At 45.8% G+C, this 17,049-nt stretch overlaps 1 protein-coding gene across 1 annotated transcript in view; it reads left to right on the top strand.

Moving 5' to 3' along the window:
• Window positions 1-2,093, top strand: part of LOC135397053 (complement factor B-like) — a 62,529-nt gene extending 60,436 nt beyond the window's left edge. Inside the window, exons 19-20 of the mRNA XM_064628383.1 lie at window positions 442-645; window positions 1,362-2,093. Coding sequence (XP_064484453.1) covers window positions 442-645; window positions 1,362-1,564 — 407 coding nt within the window. The 3' untranslated portion in view covers window positions 1,565-2,093. The remainder of the gene's footprint in view (window positions 1-441; window positions 646-1,361) is intronic.
• The last annotated feature ends 14,956 nt before the right edge of the window (window positions 2,094-17,049 follow it).

Raw genomic sequence — 17,049 nt, 5'->3', positions numbered from 1 at the left:
TATTCAATCTTTGCTGGCGATGTTTTGATCAGTGCGTGGCGGGATCCCGATAAGACGTTCATGTCGTTAAAGATTACGCTGCGCCAACTGTCGGCACCGTTCCCTTGGAAGTCGGCCCAGGACGCACCTTCCCCCAGGGCATCTGTCGTGACGTTGCCCACCTCTGTGAGGCCGTGAACGGCAAGCCCTTTCACCAGTACCACCACCACCCACCATGTGTCGAGGTGTACCGTCCAATCGCAAAGCAGCGATAATGGAGTATTCGTCATGGTCCACAGGGGAAACCAGATGCCCCTCACCTTAACATGGTTGAAATGGACCGATGCTCCACGGGCAATAGGGGATGGAGGAAAACCGAAGCGCGCGACACACAAATGACCTAATTGCGTAGCGTATTACCGCTCCCTCGCCTACATCCCTTATACTTACTTCGTTTTGCAGAGAAACTTCGGTGCAACAGCCATTTCTACCCCACGAAGAAACATGCGTTTGTTATTGGTTGGGGAAAAACCGGCACCTACTGGTACACTGTGCAAAAATTACAGCAAGTCAAGGTCACCATCCACGATGACGCGACTTGTACCTCTGCACATGGGAAGTACTCATATACGGACAACATGATGTGCGCTGGTGGCTACGGGGAAGGTACGTCAGTTTTCATTCCGCCGGCTTTCCTAATTCGTTCAAATCCAACCGAAGGTTAGCGTTATACCAAAACACAGAGTGTGTGACAGCTATAAACACGAGCAGGGCGATCACGGACAGCATTCTTCTGGTATGCTGAACGAACGAACACTATCTAGAGCTTCTTGCATTCAAAACAAAAAAAAATATATATATACAGTCAAACTCCTTTACAACGAAACTCAGGGGACAGCAAAAAAAAAAAAAAATCGAAGTAAAGGTATTTTCGTTAAAAAGGATGTCCATTATTGAACCTATAGGGCTCCAGCGGGACCGCAAAAAAATTTGCTGTAGTGGTATTTTCGTTATAAAGGTGTTCGCTATAAAGGAGTTTGACTGTATATATATTGTCGCTATTCGCGTACAGTCTCACACTCCAGGCATAGTCTATGTATAGTTCGTACATCAGGTACCTTTCGACACGGCAACATAATGATATATTTCTGCAGCATCATAACAGACGGTGTTTGTTTCTAATCGATGCATTTGTTTTTCATAAAAAAGCAACGAGAGCAGCATAAATACCGTTTTCGTAGGTAGATTATACGACGTGATGCAGGCATATTTCTATCACACACGTACATACATTCACATAGTTGTCTGGCGATATAAAGCCACCAATTATTATTATTATTGTACATGACAAGAGCGAAGTGCAACTGTGGTTATACTTCCAGGTGACACCTGCAAGGGTGACAGTGGTGGACCATTGATGCAAGGTGTTACCAAAGACCAATATATCTGGACCCAAGTGGGCATCGTGAGCTGGGGCCAGGGTGAAGGATGTAAAAAAAGCGGCAAACCCGGCGTCTATACTAGACTGTCGAGATACAGACCATGGATAGATCAATACGTGCCAGACGCGCAAGAAAGTCCATAACTGTTACCTACAAGATCTAGCCAACTCCATATTGGCCGTGTACTGTCCCTATTGAAGAATCCCGTATGAGATTGATATGGGTCCTATATCAGGTTGTATGGATCCCGTATGCATATATGACCCCATGCGCATACATATGGCCCCCGTACGAAGTCTTATGGAGCCAATATGGCGTTCATATGGGTACCATACAAAGTCAAACGAGGTCAACATGACACTTATACGGGCCTCGTATGAAGTTATATAGGACCCCATACCACATATCTTTTTCATCCATCATTCATATGGCAGCAACATGGGTGCCATACGACTTCGTATGGGACAACATACACATATGGAGGAATATGACACACATATATGTCTTGTATGGGCGACAGTGGAATTGCATATAACACACATAAAATCTATATATCTCCCTTGGTGCCATACACAACACACCAATCTCACAAAGTGTCTCTGAGACCTGATGCGTCAGGTTGCGAATGCGTCTTTTTTGCAAATGAATATTAACAATTTTTGCTGAAGCGTATGTTGTTGTGGCTGTGCTTTATTACTAACGCAATAACTCGATATTTCACAGCAAGACATCGTTGGTGTTCTATTTCCCCAATGGTCTCAGTTGCATGATGAGACAAAACAAAGCATCCAGTATTTTCATACACAAATAAATCACATATGACGTGCAGATTATGATTCAGATGGATGACAGAGAATACACAGGGCATAAAAACAAGGAATGCCATTTCAATGCCAAGTAAGACCTTAAGCTGAAGACGGTTCAGAAGCGGCAACACCTCCCCTCCCCGAAGTTCAGGACGAGATATCAGTTGCTAATGTGGCAAGAAAGACACTATAGACAAAGATTGCACCACCCTACTCACAGATCCCGATAACTTTTGCGGCGTCTGGTTCACTGATTTCCAGACTGGAATGGAACCCCCCCCCCCCCCAATTATGGGACTTGTCCCAAAACATAACACTTTGGGTCTGACCTTTCTCGATTCAATGCCCCTTCAAAAACATGGGGTGTAATAATTGCTTACTATTTTAAAATCTGAAATTCCAGGTGAAATGTGGCAGAAAGGATACATTTTGGGTCTCATTGGGTCATAGTTTTCTGTACTGCAGAAGCCAGCTTGCAGTAAAGATGTACGCACTGTGGTCAAACGAGCATCCCCCCCCCCCCCCAACAACTCTGAGTAATTTTCACGATGACATATTTCTTCCAAATTTCACAAAAACTGTGTCCACAAAATTAAAGTCTCGCAGAGTGAATGTACCTTGTACTCCACGCCATAGGATCAACATACCGTGCGAGAGAAAAAAACGATCTGTTGTTACATGCAACGCGTTTACATAAACAAAAACTCCTATCCCGTTCAAAGGCGACGAACTCCAACCTCAGAAAGCGACTCAAGGTATGTGCAATTTCACGAGCTCTAATTAGCCATATGACTTTTAGTCACCGAAAGTAACGAACAAAGTAACACGTTACTTTTTTGGCCGTTAACTGATGACAATTTTAGCCGAGTAGTTTGTAACGGTAAAAAAAAAAATACTTCCGTCACCAGAGAAATAATAACGGTAATCAATTTCCTTTTTCGGGTAACCTGTAGAACTCTGCATACAGGGCGCTCAGATCGACCCTCAACTGCTTGTCGATCTCGGAGTCTTCCCGGTTCGAAAATGTCTTCGTTAATAATATCCATAAGTAGCTGTAGTCGGTACTTATCAGTGTAGGCCGAAAATTCCAAAAGAGGGAAAAGGGTGTCACGTGCTATCCATTGTTGCAGAAATTGTGAGGGCAGGCTTTTTCTGGCGTATTTATGAGAAAAAAAATAGTTCAAAACCCATTACGTTTGAGGCAGTATAACCGAAAATCGTGTAATTTTATCCAGCGGGCAGATCATGCACGTGCTGCAACAGACCTTATTCAAGGTTTACGGATGATATGTTATACAATGAAGAAAACACACACACACACACAAACAAACAAACAAAAAAGAAGAGCGAATCTCTCTGACGTAGCCTGCTGTATCGTGGATCCCCTTGTTTACAGATCTAAAATCGTGTTACGCAAGCATACTATCTCACTGTATGCATGCCCGCGTACGTAACCACAATACCGCGTACCGTATTTTCAAAGAAGGTGTTCCTGAACCGTGTTCTACTGACGCGTCCTACGTCTAAAAAGAGTGCCAAGTTGTGGTGCAATGTGATGTAGCCATTGAGGCAGCGCCATCTGTCGTAAATAGGTTCACCTTGAAGTGGAATAAATATTCCACCGGAGTATTCCCACGCATTATATTACGCCCAAATTTCAGGGCCATATCCCGAAACATTTCATCCATAATCAAGACACGTTCACGTGTGAGGAATGAACTGAAAGTCGAAGCACCCATCTGCTTGTGCCGTTACTTACTAGTATGAACGAAAATGGTTCCACCAAGCTTCGCCGGTCACGTACGCACTGCTTATTTAGAAACTAACATTATGTCGGTTACGTAATCATTATTTTAAGTGTACAGTGAAGCTGCACAACAAGCAGTTTATGTCGAAGGCGTATAGTTTAACAGTTTGTTGCAACAAGTCACAAACACGTGACAGTGAACGCAGAGTGTTTTTAGTTCTCTAGCAAAATTGAGGTGAAATGTCTCGGGGCGACATCTGGTAGCAAATAATCCCTCGTCACGCGACAGTGATCTATGGGCGCGTCCAAATAGTGATGCGTCACACATCCCGTCATACGTGGGCCTTCGAGCTAAAGTATTCGAACGAGCACTCTGAGCACCGCAACGCGCGCCATTTACTGCTGTTTGTCTGCAACGTATATTTCATAAACAGACTCCAGAGGGCGTACAGACGAAACTTTTCCTAAAACCATAATATCCGCAATCTTGCTCTCGCTGGGTTGCCACTCGCTGCTTTTCACGGAGAACGCTATGCGTGCCGGACAGTTGCGAACGCGTATACACTCTACACTGCAGATAGTCGAGAACTGCAGAGTTTATGCCCACGACACCTGCCAAACACGGCAGCATAACCACGGTTCGTAGCAGCCGAGAACAAAACGAAACCGACCTGTTTCCGAGGGTATACGGAAACACGGTTCGAGGGTGAGCTAGAAAAGTGGAATCGGACGTAATAGCAGACGACAAGGCTTTCCCTTAGTTCAACATGGACACCGATCAAACTATGGCGGTTTTTTTTTTGTTAATTTTATTGTAGTGTAATTAACTGTCTTATTGTTTTGTTAACTTCAGTGTCTAATTATTTAATTCTTTTGTTATTTTGTTTTGTATTTCTTAATTGTTTTGTTAATTTTGATTGTTAATTGTTCTAAGTGCTAATGCGTATACTAAAGTTACCAATCTAATTGTTCCACGCTATTTCGCCTTCACGGTATGCCGACATTTGTTCAAACAAAACAACCGCCGTAAACTGCCGTCTGCTAAATTTTTCGACTAGCGCGCCCTCCTACGCAAATCGGCGCAAGTGTAGAGAACACTCGGCGATGTCTGCATCGGAGGAATCTTTCCAAAATGCACCTCTGGAGAATTCGGATGACGCACTATTATGGCGGCGCTTCCGGTGTGTGGTATGCAGTGCCGCATTTCAGACTATTCTGACGTACCCTATGTTTCCGATTGACTTGCTGGTCCTGGCGGCTGCATAGCCGACCTGTAGTCAGCTTCCTTCGTTTTAGAGCCAGTGTTGTCCGTATGGAATGTAGCTCTCCGCCCTATACTTGACGAGCAATGGACAGTTGGTGACCACTTCGACACAGTGTTGCCGGTAATTGTTAATGTTAGTTGTCTAGAAAACTATCAGAGCAATTGGGACGAAAATTGCGACGCTAGGGTTCTGAGGGCTCAGGCTATTGAATAGATAAATATTTTTTTTAGATTGCTGCCCTACTGTTTTAGGATACCTTTAGTACTGCATGTAACAAATAACAAATAAAAATATATGGTGGTAGTCTCCTTTTTATTCTAGCGTTCAGACGTTTAGATGCATCATTTATGACAATTAGCGTCACACGTCTGGGATGCATTCTGTTTGTCGAAGCTTGCTTTGGCCAGGTTTCCTGATGAGCCAAATAATTGCCTCTCACGTCTGCTTATTCGCTACAATGTGATACACAGGGAGAGATCAACCGATGATCATGATGATTCGTATTTTTATGGCTCAGTAGCAACATAGGCCATCATGCGCAGTGTTAAAGGGACGTTCGCACCCGAAAACGTGTGTATCAGATCGATACGGCAATGCTTGGCACCGCTTAACAATATACTTGACCAAGTTTCTCCTCCGAAAACAGCTGACATGTTGAATAAACGAGTTTTAAAGCGTCGTACTCCCTCTGCAGCTAAGGAAATCCCTGAGAGTGCAACACCATAGTGACGTAAGCCAGGCACACGAACGCAAGGGTAGCGCAGGTTGTTGTCTCCGAGGTCGTCTGCTTCGCGTTCGCAGCGCAATAGGGAGTGTGCAACAAACTGCTGGCGCCGCGATGCGGCCTCCGGAGAAAGTACCTTGCGTGATAGCCGCGGGGTAGCCAGCTTTGTTTACATGTGAAGTGCGGATGTCTTTTTTGCCACACTGGAACTGTTGCATCGCTAACTGTGCCAGCACCTAAAAGAACTCTTCATTAGGGACCTGATGTTTCATTTCTCGTGATTTCTGTGCTTCCAATACCACCGAGGGCACTATAGACTGGCAGCGAATAGCGTTCGTGACGCGCGTTCGGCCATTGCATGAGGTGTGCACAACATATTCTATTTCTTTTGTTTTAGTTTCAGTGAAACTGAATGAGGACCTGCAAAATGATTAATGATATACAGTTGCCACTTTCGTGACGGTGAAACGCCGCTGGATAGTGATACTGATTGAGGTGTTTCATCACCAGTGCCCAGAGCCGATATTGCTCCCGGTAATCTGGTTGACGAGTCTCACAGTGAGAACGGAAGTTCTACGTTGTCCAAAAGGTTTAGTTTTAGTATTACGCACCAACCATTTCACAGATGTCGTCCCGCAAGCCTACGGCGGTAGCCGAGGTATAAACTCACACAATTTCTTCTTTGAGGATCTCTTTAGCGTTATTGTATCCGAAGATACTGGAAAAACTGCAGTACAAGTTTAGACAATAAGTTATGACCTCACGTGATTATTTGTATGGATAAAACGGACGCACGATGTAGATTTCAGTGACGAAGCTATGTGTGTGCAAAGAGGACGAAAGGAATACAAGACTCAGTCAAAAACAGATTACAAGTGGCTGGAATCATAGAAATAAACGTATATAGCCTTCGCTAGCAAGCCAGGATTTTGTGAGGCGTCAAATAACCATCCTCTCGACGTATCACTTACAGGTGTTTTGACCAGACATACGCGAGTGGCTGTTCTCCTGCCGAACTGTTAGACACATTATAAATACGGTGGTTGCTTCTGTGCAGTTTGTCTCCATTCTGTTCGTTCGCGCCCCAGAAAGGTTCCACATTATTCGCAGTTCGAAAATTAGCCCTTCTAATTACGGCGCTCGCCACGCAAGCTACGGTTCTACTGAGAATGCATGGAACGGGCGGCGTGGTATCATGTGTCGGATACTTCGAAGACTGCCACTGGCGGCGCTGTCGCGACAGAGCAGCGCGCCCCCTTTAGTGTCGCACGGTCCCTATACACTAGGGCCGACGTCCCATAGCTTCGATTTGAGCAGCAGCTGCAGAGCAACAGCAGCGCCGCCGCCGAGTTGCAGAGACACGAGCGGTCTCATAACATTGGGCGGCAGCAGCACGACAGCAGCGGCACCGCCAAGCAGCAGAAAACCTCTGCTGCTCTCACATCAAAATTTTTTGTTGCTGTGCTGCTCTGCAGCTTCGGCAGCCGGACTCGAAAGCCAATCAGGGGTATCGTTTAGACTTTTTACGTCTGACAGTGTTTAGGGTTAGCAAGACGGTGTTTACATGAGGAGATAATCGGCACGCTTATGTTTTGCCGCACCTTGTCTATATGACCACCGATACCGCACGAAGCGCAGCAGGAATAGGTGGTATGCAAAACAGCGTGTCGTATCGCCATCGCGATCAGCTGCGCAGCCATTTTGTAGACTCCCAAGCAGTTTCATTTCTGCCATCGCTTGTGTGCGATCCGGTACCTGTTACCGGAGTGTCTATAATGTGAAGGAGGTGACGCGGAACGCCACAAGATGCACCTTATGAGGCAGCTTCAGCTGCCGTCGGCTTAAGCAACCCCCACTGCGGGATGGGTGAACGATTTGACGGCTCTCCCCACAATCACGGACGAAACTGTGGACATTTGACGAGCATCGCTGCTCCAAGCGGCATGCAGCACGCGCCTACAACTTTCTGACGGAGTCATACGTCGAGTCGGCAACGATTGCAACCAACAGCATGTACGCCAGGTACAGTAAGATTGCAGTGTCATAACTTAGAGCGCTGCGTTCGAGGAGTGATGCACACCTACACTGTGATCGCAAAGTAACCAGGACGTGTGAAAGACGTGCTGCACGTCGCTAATGCACAATTTACTAAAAGGAAAGAGCACATGTGCCACAGGTAACTGACTTGTAACTAGACATTTCTTACCTCAAAGCGAACAGGTAAAAATGACGTTCCTTTGCGTCATCATTTATTCATAACTTTTCTGTCCACCAAGGTCACACAGCACTGTAATGGAGTTCTGCTTTTTGTTATGCAGTGGGTGGCTGTCTGTACACTATGCACTTTGTCTCTAGAGCCTACGTAGCAGCACCGTCTACTTTCCCACCACCTGTTGTGAACACATGTTTGGCTACATACATATGCATTGCACATTGCCGAACTCCGATACTCATGAACTCAGGAGTCATGAACTATGTTAACTTATTCGATTGCTTGCTTCTTTCAGGTCGTCTGGCATTTTGTATGCAAGGGGACGATGCTACAGAAGCCAAAAGAAAACAGGCACTCCGTATACCGTCAGAATAAGTGTACGAACATCTGGCGTGATCACCAAATGCCAGTGCCAGTGTCATGCTGGTTGCAGTGGAAGTGTTTGCAGTCATGCATTGGCCCTCCTACAGCTGATTGCGTTACTCCAAAAGAAGGGGTTCAAGGGACTGCTAGGCTACTACTGTGATACTGATACCTTTACTACAACATACTACTGTGACATTTTACAAAATGTGGTACACTGTTGTGCGGTCACCACTACAAAGCCAATGCAATTGAACAAAGTTAAAAACTTGGCAGGTTGGTAATTCATTTTAAAGCCGATAAAACCCCAGAGCTGGGTAAAAACGGGTGAACCTGTGCTGTCGTTTGTACCGTTTTCATCAACGGCAGGGTTTCATTTTAGAATTATGAATTTTTTTGCTTTCTTCAGTGCCTGAAGTGGAGTTGGCAGGTGTTGGCAGTGATTCTTCCCACTCAGTAGGGAGAGGATGTTGCTTTGTCTTTTTAGTCATTGAAAAGTACACATAGTATAATAATATTCAACATGAATTTTGCATTCGATGAACCAGATGTGTTTCCTGGTTCCTGATACTGGTTCCTTAAGGATTTTTGTGTTTTCACATGAAGTGTTTCTGATGCTCATGCTTTAACGATATTTCATGGTTTTCAAACGACGTTTTCTACTTTTTGTAATCTGCTTGCTACTTGCTAGTGTATATAGTGGATATCATAACTTTGTTCAATGTTCCTTTATATTCTACTTTACATTATTCAAGTGTGATCAAGCATGTTCGTTCTGTGTTACTGAAGTATGTTCAAGTGTGTTTATTCAACATTAGTGAAGTTACCACTACAATCCTTCACGGTTTGTACCACAAATTCTTGTGTGTGTGTGTGTGTGTATTAAACCTTTTATGCATAATGTAAAACCCCAAGACTAGGGAACACGAAGGTGCAGACACAACACCAAGTCTGTGTCTGTCCCTTCGTGTTCCCTAGTCTCAGGGTTTTACGTTACGCATCAACTTCACCGGCTCAGTTGCTTCTTAGCCATCTTTTCAAACACCTATATTTCTTTACTCTGCGCCGTCCTGTACACGTGACTATGGTTAGTGTAAACCATGCTTGGCGACATGGTTTGAGCTGGGTAACCAACAAAAATGGTGGTGTGCACACGTCTGCACATCCACTTTCAGTAAGCCATGAACTTTATTTACTCAGAAAGGCTTAGGACGATGCACATGAAAAATGTGGCACACAATAGCATCGAGAGTCCTATGAATAGGTGCGTGAAACAGCACCAAACAATTGCGAGAGAACAACAAAGTGCTTGCAGAGCGAAGATGATGAAGGCCGAATGAATGTGCCAAGTAGAAAACCATGTGAAAAGCATGCCCGCCGTCAACGCTTTGATTGCTTTGTCTGTAGCTAACACATTAAAACAGGTGCACACGAACTTATAAAAACCACAAGGCAGAGACGCCATCGCCTCCGATTGTAAATGAAGAGGAATGTATACCATACATGTGAGAAGATCAAGGACCCTTCAGAAAAACCGTCGACTGGTGCCGGACCCCGACTTCCCACCGTTCAACACCTCTACCGTTCACCTTGCATCCCATCCGCGCGGCACGGATATTGGGACTTGGGACTAGGCGGTGAGGTGCGTGGAGGCGCCACTCACCAAACATCAGCTTGCGCTGATGCCCCCTGCTGGAGGGAGGCCCTGCTTCTTTCATGATACAGAAAGTTGGTGTAACTCTGGTGCATAGAAATCATCATAAACCGTATTGCACCGCTCATTCGGACATCAGGATGTGAACTAATTATACAAAGCCATTTACGGTACGCGCTACTTTTTCAAAGTAACCTAGGAACCTCAAGCTCATGATTTGATAATATGCAGCATAAAAGACACGAAAAAACTCGGTTAGGATAATGAACGAGACGTAGACGTACCGATTCCTAACCGACTTTTTCTGTGTCTTTCATGCTGCATATTAGCAAACCATGAGCGTTATACAACTACCGCGTTTAGTCCTTGTAAACCTCAAGTTCATATTCATAACTTAAGTATTGCGAGTCTGGTAACTTCCCCGTCTCTGATTATATCGAGGTTGACCGATACCGGTGCTCGAGAAAAATCAGTATGAGAAAAATGTAATTGAATAAAGCTTTCGGAGGACAACATCGCGCGTCAAGCGTACGCTCATACGCTCGTACGCTCAAGCGTGGGCGAAACGCATTGCACGTTTTCTCGGCGTCAAAACGTCGCGCGTACGCCATGGCCTTGCACACGCGGCGAAGAAACGCCAGCGAGGCGACCACCCGAAACGCATGGGACGCGTACGGAGCGAGTGACGCGCGCCACTGTTGCTATATTCGTCGACCACATACATCTGTTAGAACGTGCAGATGCTCTTCTTTCCTGTTGTTCCTGCTTTCCTTCATTCCAGATATCATTAAAATGTTCACGTAAATTTAGTGTGATGGATAATATCCCAAAAATTTGTGCGAGCTGCTCATACGCCACCTTGTCTGCCGCACGACGGCCATGATTCTGTCTACTTCTCGGAAAACGCGCCCAGACGCGCGCGAATATCTGTAGTCGACAGATTCCGGCATACGCCCTCCGCGCGCGTTGAAAAACTGGTTTTTACGAGGTCACACGCACGCCGAGAGTCCTGAAAACGTAAAAAAAAAACGCTCCATGCGTTTAGGAGTGTGTTCAAGTGTGTTCAAGCATGTGTGTTCTGTGTTACTGAAGTATGTTCAAGTGTGTTTATTCAACATTAGTGAAGTTACGACTACAATCCTTCACGGTTTGTACCACAATTTCCGCTCCACGCTAAACGCATGGAGCGTTTTCCCAACGTTTTCAGGACGCGCGCGCGCTCGGCGTGCGTGTGACCTCGTAAAAACCAGTTTTTCAACGCGCGCGGAGGGCGTACGCTGGAATCTGTCGACTACAGATATTAGCGCGCGTCTGGGCGCGTTTTCCGAGAAGTAGACAGAATCATGGCCGTCGTGCAACAGACAAGGTGGCGTATGAGCAGCTCGCATAAATTTTTGGGACATTATTCATCACACTAAATTTACGTGAACATTTTAATGGTATCTGGAATGAAGGAATGCAGGAACAACAGGAAAGAAGAGCATCTGCACGTTCTAACAGATTTTCTGTTTGGAATCTGCTGCTTGTGTTCGTCAGATACAGACAGGCTACTGCACATAATAGAGAGTGTTAGCAGATCGTTGATATCTTGATCGAGGATCTGAGTCACGCACCACTGCGATTCGTTCCGATAGGCACGATAACTGTATCAACGTTATACTAAAACACACTATTCTTCTAAAAACGTGTACGACACTTGCAACAAGAATGGCGAATACATCGTGACTATGACATGGGGTGATTCACCACTGGAGAGCAGTTCACTGCCCCATTACACGCAAAATACTGGCAAGGCAGAGGAATCCCAGATATGATCACAGGAAAGCAATGCAATGGGTTCTAATGCTGGTCGACTACGTAACTGCGTTCTAAAGTATTAAAGGAGTACAATGGGCCATTAAAAAAAAAAAAACAGATTAACACGACTGATGAAAGTGTGTGTGTGTGTCATTTTACATAATAGTGCGAAAGGTTTGGATGCGCGCACTTTGTTTCCCAGAAAAAATAAAAATAAAAAATACTCACATAAGCATGGCTCCGGGCGTTCACCCTTAACTCGCCGCTCCAGGTATAACGAGGATGAGGAGGTATGATGCCATGTCACCGATGACGTTATAAGGAGAACTCGTTCTGTTTCGCCGGTCAGTGGAGGTCAGCGCCTTGTCCCTTTGCCGCCGTAAACCAGTTTTGCCAGTTCTCCCTGAGAATTGGGGATAGAAGGAGCGGCTGAATCATTACCGAGCCAGGAGAAAGGCTTTTCCAGAGCCCCGAACAACCGAGTAGCGGACGACAGCGGAGTAGCAGACAACATTTCTCTAGACCAATCAGCGAGCGTTCTCCTAATAGAGTCAGCGCGCGGTTCCAGGCAGATCACAGGCTGGTGCTGCTCTTCACCGCCGTTGCGCACGGCGCTTTTTGCGGCGTATTTTAAATTCAATTTCTGCGATAATTATGACTCCGTGACGTGAATTATACTTCGCAGGGTGTCGAACCGAAACGTTTTTCGTTCCGGTTTCCGTTCCGGTTACCTCATAAACAATCCGGTACCGGTTCTGGTCCGGAGCAAAAAAATAACGGTTCATACCGGTTTTTAATGTACACATGTACCTCTAAGTCGCCGTGCGTGCGCGAACGATAAACCATTACAAAGGGAGCCTAAGGGTCATAGTATACCGACATACATTCTACCGTAACCGTAACCCTCGTATAGTATCCATGACATGACTTCAGAGCACACGACATCTGTTTCATTCGCCTATCCGTAGTCCAAACCGGCGAAGTTTTTTCTTGGACCGAAAACCGTTAAATATATTTTTCGGTTTCCCTCCTGAGCGAAAAAAACGTATACGGTTTCGATTCCGTTCCGGTTCGCACCAAAATAGCGGTTTTTTTCGGTTTTCGGTTCCGGTTTTCGGTTCGCTCCGACACCCTGATACTTCGCATGGTGCATCTCACTGGTCTACTTAACAGTTTCATAGGAAGAAAGCAGGGTGTTAAAAATGAGTTCTGTGCTACTTTAAGGGGAAAGGGAAGTTACTGTTCTGGAGGCTGCAGCAAACGACAGACAAAATGTCTTAGAACATAAACACGGTACGGCACTTCACCGAGAATCAAGAGGTGCGTGGATCAAATCCCGCCGCTATCGGGCTGTTGCGACGACTTCCATATTTCTGCAGACGTGATGTTCGAGGTTTCATTCCGCAACACATTATGCTCGGGTATTACAAAGAACCTAAAAAATAGCAATATACGCAAACAGAGTATTCGCCCATTACCCGAGCGTCCGAACAGTTATACGTGTTTCATAATTCAACATCAATGCAAGTGGATCCATGATAGCGCCATATGTTTCTTCCTTCTGCTATCGTATCTGTATAGGCTCCTTGTACCGCTGCGCTTCAGAAATTTTCTTCTAATCGACGATATTTGGGACCCTGTAACGCACCATCGCACAGTCGCGTCTGTACTATGCATTCTACGCACACATGTATTGTACTGGCAAATTACTTGTTTCTGTGATGAATGAGGTGTTTCGAACACGTTGCACATATATGATGTGATGTGGTGGACTTCACTCCAACGCTTCAGTCTAGCAAGTGCAGTCTTCTTTACATGCTGAAATATTTGGAACCTCAATGGAACCTCGAAGATCCCAACATGCACCCGAAGAAAATGCATACATTAGTAGCTCCGCTGTGCCACAGGTGACGTGCCACTAGCGAAGGAATGCAGAGCGCTGCCAGCGGAACATGCAGCGATCCCTTGCACATCCCTAATACATGGGCTGTATGGCGTAGATGGGTAGAAATCCAGCGAACCGGTAGAATGTAGGAAGGGAGTTGCCTCAGGACAGAAGCCGCCGATATTTCGAACAGAGACTGTTCTTCTTCTGGCTGTATGGCGACATTTATAGGTGAGTCATGTTTAAGGTGATGATGATGATGATGCAGGTTTTACTGGCGCATAAGCAACGAATAAGGCCATAACATGCTTAAGGTTTTGTCCCGAATTCTTGTGCATGACAAGCAACTTTGTGCTTACCGAAAAGATCACAAACGTCATCTAGGCCAGGGGTTTTCAACCGAATCCACATAGATAGAGAAAGGCTGCTTACTCGTCGACGTGACTTAACGTCTAAGAGTCAGCCAATCAGGGTCGTGTTTTCAACGGCGGTAGCCAATCACGAACATGCTTTGAGCAGCCGCAGACATGGAGAGTATAATCATCGTCATCTGCGAGTACAGATTGAACGTCCCCATGTACTAAATGGGAAAACTTTAAAGTGAAGCGCAAAACGGTCCCATATTTTTCTCAAGACTCATTTTCTGGAAAGCGTCTTGCACGTTTTGTCTACAGATTCAGGTCTACAGGTTCCAAGTGAGTCGCAGTCATTTGCGAGGTTTTGAATTCGCAGAACGGCGAGTCTCAGGAGCAGACGAATTCTGACTTTATATGTCCACGTAGCGCAAGCGCTGCTGCCCCAATCGGTCGCTCTGCATCAGCCCGTACCCGTCGACCACCTGTTGACCGGACACGCGGTATCGACGCAGCTGCAGTGGTAATCCAGTTGCTCTTTGCGGCGCTTAAAGCCATTGTCGCAGCCTGCCCCGAATCCGCGGCCATTGCCGAGGCACAATCGATCCTGCAATTAGAACGGGCCATCTCAACCATGTTTGCCTTCAGCTCAAGGTTCTAAGTAGGCTAAGCCGTTGGCCTCTTCATTGATCTTTTTTTTTTCTTCTTTACAAGGAATAGCTAGTCGACTTCTGTCTGGCTGACCTTTCCTTTCTGTCTGTTTTTTCTCTTTTTCTTTTTGTAATAAACATACCCCCCCCCCCCGAAGGAGGGAGAGGAGGCAATAAGCAGGTCTCGTGTATCTAGGTGGCGCTGTCTCAACCGGAATCTGAGGAAAGTGATTTGGGAATGTCATGGGGGAATGGCACCATGTAACATTCGCTTTCCCAGTGGTGTGTGCAGAAAGAGCAACCCCCACGTTCATGCACGTAGCGCGTTCCGTCACCACCTCACGAACTCCCGGTGGCGCACGACGTCGTGTTTTTGCGATGAAAAAAACATTGTGGACAAAAACGTTAGCCACGCGATGATGGCTCGCGGCAAAGCTACGTCGCCCGACCGCTAGGAGTGCCATATGTGCAGAAAGAAACCTTGCAACCTTGCACCCCTATCCGTAGCTGGACGCAACTGTGCCGTGACCACCATGTTGGCATCTGTATAGGCAATTCGGCAGCGAAGTTTGCGTGGCTAGCATTCTTGTTACGCATAGTTCGGTTACTACGATTTTTTCTTTTTTTTGGGGGGGGGGGGGGTAAATGCGTCTTCTTGCGCTACCGGAAATTTGTATACGCTAAGCTGAGAACGCGGTACCCGCGTAAATGTGGGGCTACCTTCCTATCACACGCCCTGACATTCACAGGACATCTGCCTCACCTGGAACGTCTCGAAGGTATGTTAGGATAGCTCGCGCGTGCGCACAGTACTTGGGCTATCCAGTGATAAGGTTAGCGCGGTAATAGGTTAAGTTAAGGTTGATTAGCGCAAAAGCAAGACAGCAGAACGTGAGCTGTTACTCGTTGAAAGCCATTCCTTGTTCTAAAAGCCCATAAACGGGCACGCGTGTTGAAATGTATACGTTGCCGAATCGTTGTGCAAATCAGCCGAAATAAGAATTATGCACCGTTTACGCGCAGAAACGACACTATCTTCGCGTTATCTGGGTCGCAGAGCGGTCTATCTGGCCAACAGATTAGCTCCTACACCAATCAGCTTCATCGCTTCACAGCACGTGGCCCTCTCACGTGAACTGCCTGTCGCTCTTTCTGCGCTCGAAAAGTGCGCAGTTCTTGTTTCGGCTCATTTGCATAACGAAATTCAGCTATGAATATTTCAACACACTTGAGCGTTTTACCTTTTTTAGCACGGAACGGCTTCCAACGAGGAATATATCACGTTCTGTTATCTCGCTTTTGCGCAAAATCCCCTAATTAAAGGGCTAATTAATGATTTTAGGTAAGTAATGTTCATGTAGTTGCATACTTTCTCCGAAAGAATGTTCGCCTGCCCATATACGAGTGCAACAACGGTACTATTCTTTTCTGCTAGTTTTTCTCTACCAAAATTCTGTAACGAATTTAGAAACACCGTGTATATTCAGAGTATTTAATTTTAATACTGACAGGTAGCTCTCAGGGTACTGTCTTTTGCAATTATTACCAACTACAGCATGCCAGCAGCACAGACGGAATGTCTGTAGTGACGACAAATCAAACTATCGAATGCGCGCAACGAGGCGACTTTTGTACGACAAAATCCTGTAGAAGATGAGAGAACTGATGTTCTGAGGCTGGTTCTGATGCATCTTCCATCCTGTAGAAGAGTCTGCACGCTACCGCAGTAACCGCACGTAACCACCACAGTACTGATGCAAAGAGAGTTAAACGATTTTATAGAACATTTGAAGGCTTTCAATGAAACTTCAGAAGCATTTCAAAAAGGTGTTGCCAAACATTTCCCTACAAGATGGCCCCATGAAGTACTGCAGTTCAACGCGTTTGTTTCAATGTCCAAAGATACAACCAATGTTTGTTTATCGCTCCTTATAGTAGATTCAGAGCATTTAATTTTAATACTGACAGGTAGTTCTCAGGGCACTGTGTGGTGCAATTATTACCAGCGACAGCATGCCAGCTGCACAGACGAAGTGTCTGTATAGTGACGACAGACCGTCTATCTGATTTGAAGTGGCCTTGTTGAACGTCGCGTGCATTTTCGGACCGCCACTTCTGTAATGTGATGCGATAACTGTATGATGAGCAATGTGGGAGAAATACATAGCGAGC

This window comes from Ornithodoros turicata, chromosome 6 (assembly GCF_037126465.1).
Source record: "Ornithodoros turicata isolate Travis chromosome 6, ASM3712646v1, whole genome shotgun sequence".
Lineage (NCBI taxonomy): Eukaryota > Metazoa > Arthropoda > Arachnida > Ixodida > Argasidae > Ornithodoros > Ornithodoros turicata.
This window is presented reverse-complemented; position numbering and strand designations above follow the sequence as displayed.